Below are 16,388 nucleotides of genomic sequence, written 5' to 3'. Positions count from 1 at the left end.
GCCTGACCTAGGAGGAATTCTACCTCACAAGGGCCTGAGGATACCTGCGCTTCCGGCAGGCAGGCAGACTGCTTGTCTTTGTTCTCACTTAGGCGAGCTTGACTGACAAGGAACTTTCTGACAGGTTCGGATTTGAGAAAAGTTACAATCAGCTCAGAAATTTTCTCCCTTCAACAAATATCCATTGTCACTCTACCTCGTGCCCAGGAAACCGATAATCTGTTTTCGAATGTGTTTTCTAACCCGCTCTTCCTGCGGAGGGCTGGATCTAAAGGCGAGCCTGGAAAAACATGACTGGGATTTTAACTTTAGCTTAAGATAATAAAATGTCGTGTTGCTTAAAGGACTTCTCTGGGATTCGTGGGAAATCTGACTTTGTTTCAAACATTTTGGTGAAAGGTATTTTGTGAGAGAGAGGGAAGAAAGTTTTCTTGAAAATCATTCACACACGCTAAAAAGATGTTATGTTTTAAAGTTTTGTATAAATGCATGCTTAGATTGAATATTTTTGTATCTAAAATTTCTAATAGCGTGGATTATTTCTATTTGCCCCCAAAATGGACTGTGCTATCCACTGATAACAGAAAAACGTAGACGGGCTATAGTCGTTGCTGCCACCTGCCTTGCAAGCGCTATGAAAGTAAGGAACTGCTTTGCACTTCAGAGTTATCCACATAATACAGATATTTGTAAGATAATTAGGCGCTGTCCTGCAAGATAAACATGGACTTGTTTGTGCGGAGAGAAGGAAGCCAGTGTGCCCCTTTAGAGTGGCTCCTCTCCGCCCAACTGCCGGTCTGGTTAAACACCAGAGACGATGGTAATATCGATAGAAATCCACGCTAACCTTTCTGATCTCTACCTCTTAGTTACCTTCTCGAGAACAATGCGATGTATAAGAGTGCGAGAATCAGCTAGTTCTCTAGTCGGCGAGAAAAAAGGCGACTTCTCCGCCGCCGCAACCACTGCCCACTTTTTCAGGTTTAGCTTCTTGATCAGGGACCCGGCTGCTGCGAAGGCTGGCGGGTGGACTCCGGTGGCGCAGGAGCGCTGGAGGGAAGCGTCCGCTGGGCCGAGGAGGAGGAGGGCGCTCCGCCGGAGAACCCCAGCCAATCGGCGTGCACACCGCCTGACAACCGACCAATCAGAGGACGCGGAGCTGAGGGTGGGGGTGGGCGGTGGATAATACTAGGGAGGGGAGCTCAGGTCCGGGACTGCAGTGGGTGACTCTGTCCTGAAGGCAAGCAGAGTGCGCCTGAGGCGGAGTCCAGGGTCCCGGCCTGACCTTTCGCGTCCACTTTGGACCAGAAGTGAGGCGATCCAGGCTGCAGGGACCGAACAGAACTTTGCAGAATTTGGAATGTACAGGGTGAGGCTGCGGAGGACTTGACTCGCCTCCGGCCTCAGTCTCGCATCACCATCCAGTGGGCTCCCGCCGCCTCAGACCCAGTACTGTTTGCTCCCACTGCTTGCAGCTCGGGGGACCGATCCTGAAGCTGGCTATCTTTTAACTGGGTTGCTAGCCCGAGATCACCTGATTCTTGGTGAGTGCTGTGTTGTCGCCGCTGCTCGGGAGTCAGGGAGGGCTCCTTTCTGTTTCTGGATGTCTTGCCTTAAAGATGAAACTCGAGTTCCCTCAACCTTGTGCGGCCCAAGCACTACTGATACCCGACCAGCTTTGTGGCCAGCGTTCCTCACCCGCTGTGTGTGCATGGGCCCTCCTATAATAATAGCATAGCCTCGGTTTAGGGAAAGGGCAGGGATGAGAAGACCTTTCTAGATTCCGGGTGGCATAGGTCAGTGAGAGATGTTTGGGAAACGCGATTTCAAGGTCCCTTGTAATAAAAAGAAAGATAGTTGCTCCGCTGACATTTTTATATTTATCATGGCCATGTTAGCTGGCTGTGGAAAAGTCTGACAAATGGCTTAGACCAGCGAGCGAGTAAGGTCAGTGGGTGACTTGTCTGGAAAGGCCAGACAGGACTCCGGTTAAAGGTCAGGTGCACAGACCACTTAGAATTAGTAAAATACAACCGTCGTTGAGTTGTGGCTCTCGGCTCCTCTAGACCCATGTGGCCCGTATTATAGGGAGCAGAAAAAAATTGGGTAAGGGGGAGACTGGCCTTGCAGAAATTCTGGGCTGAGTCTCAAGTGTGTGTGTGTGTGTGTGTGTGTGTCCCTGATTGCGACGGGCGGGGTCTTCAGGCCTCTTTTCTGTCTCCCTAGCGCGCGGGCAACCGATCCGAAGGACAGCCTAGTGCCATGACGGAAGGTCAGGCAGTTCCGGGAGTCGGGGACTGGGAGATCGACGTGGAGAGCCTAGAGCTGGAGGAGGGTGGCTGTGGGACTCTGCTGCGGGCCACGCCGCAGGAACCCAGTGCATCGGCGGCCGATGGGGAGGAAGAGGAGGACGAAGAAGAGGAGGATGAAGATGCGGAGGACGAGGGTGACGGCGAGGAGCCCGGCGCGTCCCCGGAGGTGCCAGGCCGGCCAGAGCAGCCCGAGGGACTGGCACCCAGGCCACCGCCTGCTGCTCAGGCGCTGCCAGCCGCCGCCGCCGCCGCCGCAGTCCCCGAGCGCGGTGCCACCGCGGGTGGCGGCGCAGAGCCGCGCAAACTGAGCCGCACGCCCAAGTGCGCACGCTGCCGCAACCACGGCGTGGTGTCCTGTCTCAAGGGCCACAAGCGATTCTGTCGCTGGCGGGACTGCCAATGCGCCAACTGCCTGCTTGTGGTAGAGCGCCAGCGTGTCATGGCCGCCCAGGTGGCGCTCCGGAGGCAGCAGGCCACAGAGGTGGGTGCCGACAGGCTCCGGGGATGTCTCCAGGGCTCGCCCAGGCGGGATGGGGAATCCCTTACAGCAGGGAGCTGGGCTTTCACCCATATTCCCCGAGTGACCCTCGATCTCGGCTGGCCTGGCAGGAGAGGTGCAGACACTCTGTCCACACTAACTTGCGGGGCTCCAGAGGGAAAACCGAGTGCTATGCTGCAGAAAGTGCTGGCAAAGTCTCTTATTAAAAAGCAAAGACAGGCAAAGTAATTAGGTCCATTTGGGACACCACGGAAAGGTCATTAAAAATAATTTCGGGGTTAGTTTTGCAGAAGGCGGTTGACAGAGCGGTGTGTCCAGTCAGGATGAAGCAGCATTCACAGCTATCACTGTTCAGCAGTCACCCTACCTTGACGCTTAGGCAGGACTTGGTGCCCATTTTCCAGATGGGATCAAAATGCTGGTGGAGTTAGGGGCCCCTCCGCCCAAGGCTGCTGACTATGTGACTTGCCTGAGAATGCTTAGAGGTCTTTGCATCCTCCAAGGTGCGGTTCTGTTGTGAGGAGTCAGGATTTCTCCTCCAGAGACGTTTGAACCCTGGAGTTTATATTCCTTTTGTTGCTTTGAGGAAGTGATGCAGGTTTCACGGAATCTCCTCTCAGACCTGAGGCTAGGCAAAATTTTGAATTCTTTATTATTGTTATTACTGTGGTTGTTTCAGGGGCCCAAGGATGGCGCTCTGCAATTGATCATCTACCCCGTCCCCCGTCCCCGGGATAGACAATAGATTTGACTTCTCCTGCAGACAGGTGCTGGGAGGTAATGAGGCCACCGAAGGTAGTCAGTGACTCCAAAGGGAAACCGGGCAATCTGACCAGACAGTTCTGGGGACTCAGGTGGCCCTGGCCCTGGCTTCAACCTCTTTCCTAATTGGACTAGATCCTGTTCTGCCGTACTGGGCTTTCCCACAGCCCACTGGATTGGGAGTAACCTGGCAGTAACCAGAGGGTACCCAGGCTGGTGTCCCTTAAGGGTTTTTTTTCTGCCTTCAGGTACCCAACCTCCTCCAGGGAACTAGACAAATACAGAAGACCCCCTCATCCTCTGTAGACCCCATCTTGTCTACTCCACTTAGGGGAGAAATCACCCTGTTTTTTGGTCCTGAGAGGTAGTCAATGTTCTGCCCAATAGGATTCCGCCTAAGTTCGCGGTAGGGGACAGCTTGGTCACTTTCAGCTTAATGGTTGCACCCTGAGGAGGCCACCATCCCCCACCCAGTTAGTCCTTCCCGGCTCTGTCCGAAAGTCTCCTCAACTGTGGCCCTCACTTTGCTCCACACATGTTCTTAGCTTTGCTGAGATTAAGAAGCACTCCCGTCGATTTCTTTCTTTCTTTTTTTTTTTGGAATAAATTTTTTTTTTCCTTAAGAGATGGCAAAACAAATGCGTTAAAGGCTGGGGAGGGTTCAGAGGCTTTCTGGATGCGGCTCTGCCACCCTCACAATTGTTTCTCCTGTTTGCAGGACAAGAAGGGGCTTTCTGGGAAACAGAATAATTTCGATCGGAAAGCAGTATACCAGAGGCAAGTCAGGGCACCGAGTTTGCTGGCCAAAAGCATTTTAGAAGGTAAAATAAGCTCAAGTTGCCCTTTGGTTTTTAAAAACCGGGTTGAGGGATGCTTATTATTTATATGTATGACCAATATATTAACCCAGGAAGGAGCTAATTCTCATTACAAAGTTTCCCTAGGGGCAAAAAGCTCACAGAGGTTTTGCCACCGCAATAATATTACCCTCTTCTGATGCTGCTCTTGGTGAAATTTACCCAAGTGTGGGGGACATAGAAAAATTAACTGTCAAGTGATCCTTAAAATTCCCCCTCCTCCACCACCCAACACTCTTAGTTATTGAAGGAGTTTAATGGTCAAAGTAAAGCAAGCGAGGCTACTGTGACCAAGAGTCGCCTCTAGCCTCAGGTTTCACTCTTGAGCGTGTTTTTCTCCTTGGAAGTTTAGATGGTTGCAGCTTCTCCACACTTCCTCCTTTTGGCCTCTGCCAGTCAAGGGTGCAGAGTGGGAAAGGCTTTGAATCAAACAAGCAAAACTGAAGGCTCACTGGGCAGCTGCTAGTCAAGTTCTCCCCTTGCCTCTGTTTCCCACAAATCCTAGAGACACGTTCATTTTTTTTTTTTTTTTTAAATAGTGACGATTTTCTAAAGCATGGCCGCTAAGCACAGCACTGGCCAACACCAATTTTCCTTTCCCTTTATCAAAAGGGAAGTTACATTTACTTCAATCGCTGCCACTGCCCGAAGTTCAGCTTAAAAAGAAGGGCTTCCTTCCTAAGCCGTCGGTTTGTGGTTTCTTTTTTTTTCTTTTCTTCCTTTCCTGTGAGCCTTCTTGAGTTTAGCTGATCCCGGACAGGTTTAAAGTGTGTGTCTCAGCCTGCGCTGTGCACTTCTGACCTTAGAAAGAGTTCTTGAGAACTCAAAGTGAATTTGGTTACAAGGCAGGCAAACATCCATGACGATAGGGACCACATCGATAAACGGAACTTTTGCCAAAGCAAGTTGAGACACTTGAGGTCTCAATGGAAAAGTCGACTCAAGTAAATAACTCTCTGCCAAACCCTTAGCCCAGTGGAAACAATAATTTTCAACTTCTATTTTATTTGCAAATGAGTATAATGGGCTTGCCACTGTGTAAATACAAAGTCTATACTGGATTCTTCAGAAAAATCAGCTCCCGGTGAGTGTTTGGGAGTGGCGACGTACTCCAGTCTATTTATGTTGCATTAGATTTTTGTTTTTGATTTTTGCCTCTGCTCATGAACTGTGCATGATTCCATCTGCATCCCAATGACCTGCTTGTTCAGCCCTCTTGGTGTTTGGCCAATGTGAATGAACTTGGGGGAAAATGTTTGAGAACTGTTATTCTCAGTGTACCTCAGTGTATCTTCCCCTCACCCCCACTGTTTTACCTCACCTTGTTTGTTCTGGAGGTCAAGGGGAAGCCTGGTAAATTGTTAGTGTCCCCTGTGTGGCTGTGTGTCTGGGCTAGCTATCTGCTCTTTTAAATTTTTCTTCACTTCTCTCTATTCTCATGCCTTTTCTTCTTCTTTTTTCTCCTTCCTAATCTTTAATTTTCTCTTTCTTTTTCTCCTAGTTCTCCTTGGATTATTCTACAGCTGTAACAATGTGTACATAATGAGACATCTTTAGAAAATAAAAGTGGCATCAGCTGTAGGTATAGATATCTTTTATAATAATCCAGAAAAAGAAAAAAAAGATAATATGGGCAATGAAACATTAATTAAAATAAGGTGGACAGATTTCTATGGATCTGGGAAGAATACTCAAATCTCAGTCGATACACTACACTTGCTGAAGCAAGCAAGCAGACATGCCTATATCAACAAAACCAATGGCTGCCAGAAGCTACCATGTGGCAACTGTTCCTCAAAGGGAAACTATGTTAAATCAAACCTGTATCGCTCTTGGTATTAAAATAGCAGTGATAGGAATCGTAACTGATCATCCTGTGCCTTGTGATGTAACTTTTGCCTTCTGAATTTCCAGATTTTTCTTGTCGGAATGTTAATCTATTTCCCCCCCCAACGCTTGCTTATTTTAGGCTATCGCCCAATGACAGCAGAGACTTATCTAGGAGGGACCCTTCCTCTACCTCCACCTGTCAGTGACAGGATGAGGAAGAGAAGAGCCTTTGCTGACAAGGAGCTGGAGAACATTATGCTGGAAAGAGAATATAAAGAAAGGGAGATGTTAGAAACGTCTCAAGCCGCTGCCTTGTTCCTGCCCAACCGTATGGTACCTGGGCCTGAATACAGTTCCTACAAAGGTGTCTATAACCCCACTGCAGGAGAGTTGCCAAGCAAGGACTTCTGTAATTTTTTACCTACCTGCCTTGATCTCACTATGCAGTATTCAGGGTCTGGGAATATGGAACTGATTTCTTCTAACGTCAGTGTGGCCACAACTTACAGACAATATCCCCTGTCCTCACGATTTTTAGTTTGGCCCAAGTGCGGTCCCATTAGTGACACCCTTCTGTACCAGCAATACCTGTTAAATGCTACCACTTCTGTCCAAGCCCTGAAATCTGGAGCCGGCTGGGACCTGAAAGGAACCAGAGTTCAGGATGGGCTTAGTGTGGAACATGACACGATGCCACCCAAACTGGAAGGTTCTCTGGTGCTGCCTCATCTGTCTGAGGTCCCAGCCTCGAGAACTGATCTTCAGGCTCACCAGGTTGTTCCGGAAAGGTCTGCCTTCTCCCCACCCAGTCGGAATTTCTCTCCCATTGTTGATATGGACTGCCTGGCAGCTCAAGGGCACGTCTTAACCAAGATCAGCAAAGAAAACACTAGGCATCCTTTGCCACTTAAACATAATCCATTCCACTCAGTATTCCAGCAGACGCTCAACGACAAATCAGGCCCTGAGTTGAAAGCACCATTTGTCAAAGAAGCCTTTGAAGAGACCCCAAAGAAACACAGAGAGTGTTTGGTCAAGGAGAACCAGAAGTACACATTTACAATAGACAGATGTGCAAAAGACCTCTTCGTAGCCAAACAAGTTGGAACGAAACTCTCAGGGAATGAGCCGTTGTCGTTTTCTGTCGAATCTATTCTTAAGAGGCCTTCATCTGCTGTCACTCATGTCTCTCAGTAAAGGGCTGCTTACAAGGGAAGCTGGATTTTCTCCAGTCTCAAAGGTTCTTGGCAGATGCCTTTTTTTTTTAAAGTTAAGATGCGTGTATAAAGAAATTGCTAATGTAAATGACCGATTCTTAAGATCTTACGTATTTCCTCTGCATGTATCTTTTCTTATCACACGAGTATATTTAAAGATGGAAACTACTTACTGTGCAAATTGTAAGGGCCTATCTATGCTTTACACAGCATTCCAAAAAGCAATAAAAATAACACTGTCTTCTAAAGAGCCAGTATTTGTTGAGGCAAACAGTTGTCTCTGGCTAGATGAAAAAGCTTGTGTCTTAGAATTTCATTCTTTATTTTTCTAGGAGTCTATGCACTTTCAAGCACTCTTAATGGTCCCTATGAGCCACAAGAGAATACCTATGAGCTTATAATGACTTTTAAAAAAAATTTTTTTTGTAGATAGTATGAGAAAAATCCAGGGCCTCATACATGCTGGGTGAATGTTCTTCCTCTAACTGACATTCCTGATTTTTTTTTTTTGGATATATATATATATATATATATATATATATATATTCAAGGTGGAGGCAAGGGGAGCTTGAGGATAGAGGAGTTGGAACTGTATATATTGATAGGCCTTAAATATAATATGGTTTGACAAAGTTGAAATAATTAAAAGGGAAACCAGGTACAATAAGATTATGGACTTTTGATAGCATATTTGGGGATGGACGACTATGAACACCTGGGCCCATTTCTTCCTCAGGGCAGGCTCTGTATGTCAAGTTTTAAGCCTCCATTCTAGGAAAAGAAACATTTCTAGTTGTTTAATAGAACACACCATATCTTTAGCTTGCCGGTGATCACAAATAAGTCCCCCTTGTTGGGTGCAATCCATTTAGCCCATGATGGAGTCAAATCCCCCCCTAGCTCTTGAGTTAGCTCACTGTTCCTGAAGGCTTGGTGACAGCAGTCATTTAGATGTAGGCTGTGTCAACTCTCAGCTGCTGCCTAGCTACAAGTTTATTCCTCCTGTGGGTGTATCTGTCTCAAAGGCTGTCAGCATAATTTTCTTCTGAGATTAAAACAAAAAAAATTTACTATTCAAATGTTATCAACTGCCACTTGCTGAAGCCTGTGAATATTTGTCACAGAATTTGGGCAGCTCCCCCCCCCCCCCACATCTGTAAATTCTTTGCTACCCTCTTACCTTGCTTAACAAAATATTAAGTGTTGCTTGAGATGTTTGATGAAAGGAGCATGAGACACGTGTGGAGAAACTAATCTACGGTGGCCTGTGGGCCATGGATGATTTGAGTGCGTGCTGAGCACACAGGAAGCCCTTGGTCTGAGGCCCTGCACTACATCAGCCAGGCTGTTCTTGCAATCTTGGCCCTGAGAGGCAGAAGCAGGAGGATGGTGTTTTTAAAGACCATTCTGGGTCTATGTCACAAGACCCTGTCTCAAAAAAAAAAAAAAAAAGCAACAGGAGATGAACATAGATAGCTGTTCTTCAGTTCTTCAGTTCTTCAGTTGTGGACTCCCAGTCAAGTTCAAGTTTTGGAACTAATAAGATGGGTTAGTGGGTAAAGGTGATGCCATTCACGATGACCCAAGTTTGATTCCCAGGACCTGCCTACTAGGAGGAGAAAACCAATTCCTGCAAGTTGTCCTCTGACCTCTACATGTGTACTGGTGTGCAAATAGATGAACATCACACACACACACTTACACACACACACACACACACACACACATACATGCACACACACGCACTCACACACACACACACACACACACACACGCACACACACAAAAATAAATAAATGTAAGGAAACCTTTGAAGTTCTAAGATATCAAAGTCATCTCACTACAGAAGACAAGGGTTCAGATATTTGACCTAAAGGGCTGTCATGGGGGCAACTCTGTATATCAAGCCCATTTGGGGTTTGTGGAAAGTGACAGTGGTTTTAACAGCACAAAGGGTTTCTTGCTTGCTCTAGAAAACACTTCAAAATTTTGGAAAATGCCTATGCTACCGACTACTAGCTCATGCAGGCCTCCAGGGATTCTCAGGGTTGCTGCTTAAAATTAGCATCAGTTTCAAAAACCCAAGCCCAAACCTAGGTTGATTTTCAGTTTGTACTTGTAAAATAATACTTGGTTTTGTTGAGTCAAATTTACTTACTGTTACTCTTGCAAAAGCCAGAGCGAATGGAAGTTTGCCAGCGACACAGAACTGAAAGCAGGCAGAGATTTCAATAGCTGTTGAGGATTATCATTAAGTGGAAAAGGTGTTTTCCAGCCAAGTCTGCCCCTGTGTTAGGTCTGCCTTCAGTCACCTGGACTTTGTCTACACACTGACTCACTTTTTGTTTTCCTATTGACAAGTCGCCTTTTGTGTTGAGCCTTGAATGTGAACTGAGCACTGAATCAGCTTATTAGAGGCAAACCATATCAAAATGTCTCAGTGAGAAGGAGTTCTTAATCCAAAGTTAGATTTATTCTCATCCCTCCTCACCAGAACCCCCCCCCCCATCTCCAGGGTCTCATGTAGAGCAGGCAATATAGCATGGGGATGACCTTCAACTTCTGACCCTCTGCCTCCAACTCCTGCAAGCTGGGATTACAGGCATGTGCCACCATGCCTGGGGTTATGTAGTGCTGACGCTGGAATGCAAGGCACCTTAGATAAGCTCTCTATCAACTGTGGGAAATCTTAATTTTGGATACTCATAGCCGTCAATTATTTCCCCTTTTGTGTCCAGTGACCGTATTGGGACATCTTCTTTGTCCTGTCTCTGGATCATTTTAATCCCATTAAGTGAATCCAGTTGGCTGTGGCTGTTAGTGGTTTTTCTCACAACACGAGTGACTGGAATTTTATTGTCCTTGAATGTTTATGAGGGTGAGTACTTTTCCTGGCAAATTTATTAGTTCTGCTGTAATGATGAGTTCTTAGAATTTCAACCTACCAAATCTAGCGTCAGCCACGTAATCAGAGCTCTGCTCTTGGCCTGCTATTTGCTTTTTAAAATCACTGAGCTTCCCCTGAAAGCTTCTAGTCTTCAAAGAACTCTGGTTTGACATATTAAGCCAAACTCCTGATTCACTTTGATCACTTTCGATGTTCAAGGTAATGGATAGATTTGGCTGGAATCATTTCTTGAGAACTTAACGGCTAATAAAACATTTGCGCCCTTTCTCAGTTTAACTTGCAGCACAATAATGCAGTTTTAATGAGTTGCTTTCCTCCCATGTCAATTGATCAAGTGTTATTTTTTGCTCTATTTGCAGTTTTCAAAAGCTGACAACAGTGTTTCTCAAACTTTAATGGACAATTGAATTCCCTGGACCCTTCGTAAAATGCAGAGTCTGATCCCACTGGTCTGGGTGGGCCTACAGTTTTTTAACAAGTTCCCAGATGTTGATGCTACTGGCTTCAGACCATGCTTTCAGCAGCAAGTGATTACATTTCCATTACTTTAATGCACATTTAATGCAACGTGCTGTGGTTTGTGGATATTAACGCAATGATAATATTATTAGCATGAATAATTTCATATACATTAATATTGAAAAAAAAATCCCCTTTCCGCTAACCTTTTGCATGGCTTGAGTAGGTTAAGATGGAGGCAAAGGCCACAAAAGCGGCATTCTTCTTAGGTTGGGGCTGCTGATGGTTTAACTGACTCCCAGGGGTTCCACTCTTGATATTCCTACCTGCCTAACCCCATTGCACTGTTTCTGCCCTGTGATGCTTTGACAGACCATATCTAAGCCACAGCAGTTTGCACACATCACTCTGAAATGGTCCTTGTCACTTGTTTGGGTACAGACATCCGCCTCTCCTCATCCATTGATCATCAGGGCCACCAATCTATCTTCCCACTTCTTTCTTTGGAAACTGCATTTTCTCAGACATGCCTGCTTCCCATGCTGTCCCTCCCTCAGCATGTGCAGTTTTCCCGTTCAGTATCGTTGTCACCTGTAGAGGCTCCAGTATCTGTTATGCACTTTTCAGTGTGTGTCTGAGTGTGTTATCAGACATTTGAACCTAAAAGTTAAATTCCAATTGTGTAAGGAAAGGCTGCAACTTGTATTAAGAAATGTTCCAGAAGTCCTGAAGCAGAGTCTCTGAGGTGCTAAAGGGAAAAGAAATGGCTGAAGGTCAAGATGAAGAAATCAGAATGCACAATTCCCTGTAGGATAATAAAGACATCACTTAATGTCAAGGCTGTGTTTTCAATCAAGACAAGAATTATTACAACCCACCAGATTTCATGAATTTTTGGATCAACTTCTTTATTTCTATTCTAGGTTTAGTGCTGCAGCTAATTTCCAAAACTGGAGCCCAGTTCAAGGAGCTCATAATTTCTGAAATGGCTGGACTCTGCGTTATATAAACTTGGGCCAGTGGTGCCTGCTTATATTTATTTTTATGGTGATATTAAGCTTTTTTTTAAAATCATGTATCACCTGCTTCATTTTTTTTTTTGGCTTCAGATTTGTTTTGTTTCAAATACATTTAGAACAATGCTAGACAGAGACACCTGGAAATGGGTCGGCAAGATGCAGTGGCAACTGTGTGATAGTACTAAGTGCCCACATTTAGGGCCTTCCAAGTTAGAGAACACAGTTGCATTTATTATCTCTAGCATATGGCTGGAAAGGAACATTGTTGCTGGCCGTGGGAATCCTTTAACAGGCATCCTTAGCTGGGGAACTAAGCACATTATTTATGATATTTGATGAGCCTGAAACTGGCGTGAGAAGCATGTCCGCCCCGTCAAGATATAAGAGGACTGGCCTTTGGGGCTGGGACTATTCTGACCTCTTTATTACTGATTACCACTACCTTGGAGAACAGAACTAGCAGAATAGAGATTTCCTAGGGCTAAATTCTCTAGGAACACAGGCCATCTACCTAGAAACACCTTGCTCACCACATCTGCCCAGCCCCTGAACAGTGATTGAGAGTCTGTAGTCTCTGCAACCAGGTTGGCTCTTGACAGGAAGGAGAGGAGTGGGAAAAGGTCCTGGAACACTTGACCTACCAAAGACCCTGCCAATCTGGTAAGTTATTCTCCCTTAAACCTCTGACTTAACATGTAGGTATTTATTATTTTCTTTGTTTTGAGGTCGATCCAAAGACCATGTATATTTACATTTAAGGGGTGCAATCAAACTTTAAGTCATTGCTGAAGATAATCAAGGGGAAGGGGTCACTTCAGATTGACTAACTGGGTGGACGATTATGTTTATTATTATATTTAGAATAATGAAGAGAGTTGGAGAAGTGACTTCATCTATTCTAGATAGAACTACCATACTTGCCTGGCAGTGGTGGCACACACCTTTAATCCCAGCACTTGGTAGGCAGAGGCAGGCAGACAGATTTCTGAGATTGAGGCCAGCCTGGTCTACAGTGAGTTCCAGGACAGCCAGGGCTATACAGAGAAACCCTGTCTCGGGAAAACAACAACAACAATAACAACAACCAAATCAAACCAACCAAACCAAACCCAAACCAAACAACAACAACAAAGAACTACCACACCTGGGGCTGGAAAGATGGATCAGTGGTTAAGAGCACTGACTGCTCTTTTAGAGGTCATGAGTTCAGTTCCCAGCAATCACATGGTGGCTCACAACCATCTGTAATGGGATCTGATGTCCTCTTCTTGTGTGTCTGAAGACAGCTCCAGTGTACTCATATAAATAAGATAAATAAATGATTTTAAAAAAGGAAAAGAACTACCATACTTAAGACAGCATGCTGGCAAGCACCAAAGTATCATACAAGCACGTGGTCACTGTTATTAAGTAGCATGAGGTTTCTGATCACTCAGTCCTCATCACGTTGTTTACAGAGGATATTACCATAAGAAGGCACCTGGAGATGTTGTGAAGATGTGGTGCCAAGCTAATGTATTTACTCCTTAATACAGCTATTACCAGGGTACCAGGAAGGTGGCACAGGTAAGCTGTAGCCCAGCCTAGCCAGGCAGTTGTGCAAAGTCTTTCAAAATAAAGAAGTGATAACAGTTAAGCCATGGGGGTTTGGTAGCTGTTTGAATACCTAGCTTCAAAAACATCGATTTAACAATATTAATTTTGTGGAAGGTCTTTTGTTTCCTGCCCCCAGACCCTCTTGTCTTTATATTCTAGTTGTCAGGTGAAAGGGTAAACATTGCTTAGCAAACTTGTGCATAGTATTGTTGGGAGGCATGTATGCTATTGTGGGTTGGTTGGACTAGCCTAAAACTCTCGAGCACTGGGCACATTTTTTTTCGTTTTGTTTTGTTCGAATTTTGTTGTTATTGTTGAGACAGTTTCTCACTATGTAGGTCTGGCTGTCCTGGAACTCACTAAGCAAATCAGACTAGCCTCAAATTCAGAAGAGATTCACCTGCCTCTGCCTTCCACGTGCTGGGGTTAAAGGTATCCATCACTACACTACGTTCAGCTCAAAGGGCAAATCTTATGTCAGATATTAAAAACAACTTTCCCCCAGTTATGAAGCAATTTGTTGAAAGAGAGTTAACTTCATGTTAGTTTTCTGTGAAGCTGGTCTGGCTAGCCATGGGGGACTGCAAAGCCCCAAAGGGAACAAATCAAAATTGTAAGCAATTGCTAATGCAAACTTGGATTCCATTTAGAACATCGAGATCAAAGGAGACGCTAGCTATCACCCCTCCCTTGCATCAGATCAGATATGGAAGTCTGTGACAAGCTTTGAGTGAGCATTGCGTAGTAGATGTAGTTATTGATGGGTTTGGCAATGGGGGTGGTGAAAGGACTAAGTTTTGTCTAATTGTGAGCTTCAGGGTGTTGCGGATGTGGCCCTGAGCAGAGCTATCTCAAGGGAGAAAGCTTATTTCATGTAGAGGAAATGTTGTCATCTTGAGATGGGGAGCTAAGTTCCTTGGCGTCTCAGGAAGAAACTAGATTGGCTAAGAAGAGGACATGGAGGGGTCAGAGAGACACAATGAAAGGATGGCCACCTTTAGTTTTGGCTCATCTGTGCACCGAGATCATTATGAGGAACAAAGAGTGGGGATATCCTGCGCTACATATTGGACTGCATTGACCAGCAGAGGCTGCTCCGGCTGGAGTCCTACTACACCCTGGCACAGAAACAGCACGGAGAAGTATTAGCTGAAGCTGCCTTCAGCTACTATATTGGGGGAGGCTCAGGCAGGAGGATTGTCATGAGTTTTAGGGTGGCTTGGGCCAGAGTAAGACTTTTTAAACCAAAACCAAAACCAAAACCACAAAAAGCATTTATTGAATAAGAATTCTTTCCAATTCTGGTAATTCATAATTTTATGACAACTGTCCATAAGAAGGATTAGAGGATTAGCAATCTTCAGAATATTTTAGAACAAATTAAAAAATTTTGTCTTTAAATAGAGCACTCTCTTTTTATATATAATATTTAAGGTAAACATAATGTTTTGACATGCTTATATGTGATCAAGTGAAGTAGTGCTATACTCTGATATAGACCTTACAATTATGTAGAATCAAGAACTATATCAAATATATACAAATAGAGACTGGACAGGTCAGTTCAGGGCTTAGAGTTTTAAAGGATGTGAGATGAAAAACTGAAAGTTGCAAATGGACAGTAATCGCGGCTAATATTGCCCAACCGCAGATTTGCCGAGAGTCGTTTCAGGTGCTCTTACGGTTTAGAAGAGGGCCTAAAGAAGCCACTCATGTAAGATCGGAAATCAAGAATCTCTGTGGATAAGAACACTGCCCCTCTGCTGCAGGTATGTGTAACTGAATAATACTCCCTCCCCAAGTGCCTAGGTGGGCAAATGCCTTATTACCACTTGCTAATTTTTTTCTATAGAGATATTCTTTGGGGTTTAGTTGTAATGAACACACACAGACACGCATACACAATCCTTTGGTTTGCTTTAGAATAAAATTAATTTTATCTATGGATTCTTAGGGTTGATTAGATTAAAGCAACTTTTAATATAATAAACACTGAATTCTGAAAATGGCTCTCTTGGCTTAGACAACTTAATAGCTGATCAATTTTGATTGAAAAATCATATTCACTATGCCTTAAGTTAATATAGATTTAATTGATATTTATTAAGGTAAAATATGACTCTATGAAAGTTCAGTAAAGTTGAGCTTCAGTTTTATTTGCAGTTTAGTCAAGTCTGTAAATCTGATTCTTCACAGACTGCTGTAAACAGTCTGTTTACACTGCTGTCAAGGAGCTCCATAACTGTTTATTAACTCTGTAAGCTGGGCAATGTTGGGCTGTGAGAGGAATCATCAGTGTAGACATGGCTTACAAAGATGTCATCTGGGGCCTGGTGAGATGGCTTCATTGATAAGAGTATTGCCATGCAGGCACAAGGACCTGAGCTGAATCTCCAGCATCCATGGTAAGTGTTAGAGTTGGTGCTTCTAATCCCAGCACTGGGGAATGTGGGCAGAGCCCAGGAGTCTATCAGCCAGCCAGCCCAGCCTATCTGGCAAATTTCAGATCCCACTGAGAGATCCTGTCTCAAACAAGGCAGATTGCTCATGAGGAATGATACAGAGCATTTTCCTCTGACTGGTATACACACACACACACAAACAAACACACACACACACACACACACACACACACACACACACACACACGCACGCATGCATGCGGATCCTCAAGCGAAATGTGTTGTCAGAAAGTTTAGCGTCCCATTATGTAAATGATATTCTTTAAAAAAAAAGGAAGTTTAGCGTATCACATTGATTATATTTCTTTCCGCATATTCTCTAAACACAGGCAACCATTTTCCTCTGCATGTCCATGATTATTTACTGTTATTTCAGGCACAGATTACTTGGACAGGACTCAGCTTTCTTTCAATTTCCTCTGCACACTTTTCTTTTCTTTCTTCTTTTTTTTTCTCCCTGAGACAGG

The 16,388-nt window shown here is 44.7% G+C and overlaps 1 protein-coding gene across 1 annotated transcript; it reads left to right on the top strand.

Moving 5' to 3' along the window:
- Positions 1-2,262: 2,262 nt before the first annotated feature.
- Positions 2,263-7,468, top strand: Dmrt2 (doublesex and mab-3 related transcription factor 2). The gene is made up of 3 exons (XM_052172745.1): positions 2,263-2,793; positions 4,292-4,394; positions 6,400-7,468. The coding sequence occupies exons 1-3, from the start codon at positions 2,263-2,265 to the stop codon at positions 7,455-7,457; spliced, it is 1,692 nt and encodes a 563-aa protein (XP_052028705.1). The 3' UTR covers positions 7,458-7,468.
- Positions 7,469-16,388: the final 8,920 nt, after the last annotated feature.

The sequence above is a fragment of the Apodemus sylvaticus genome, chromosome 1 (assembly GCF_947179515.1).
Source record: "Apodemus sylvaticus chromosome 1, mApoSyl1.1, whole genome shotgun sequence".
Lineage (NCBI taxonomy): Eukaryota > Metazoa > Chordata > Mammalia > Rodentia > Muridae > Apodemus > Apodemus sylvaticus.
The sequence above is the reverse complement of the archived record's forward strand: the minus strand, read 5'-3'. Positions and strand labels throughout refer to the sequence as shown.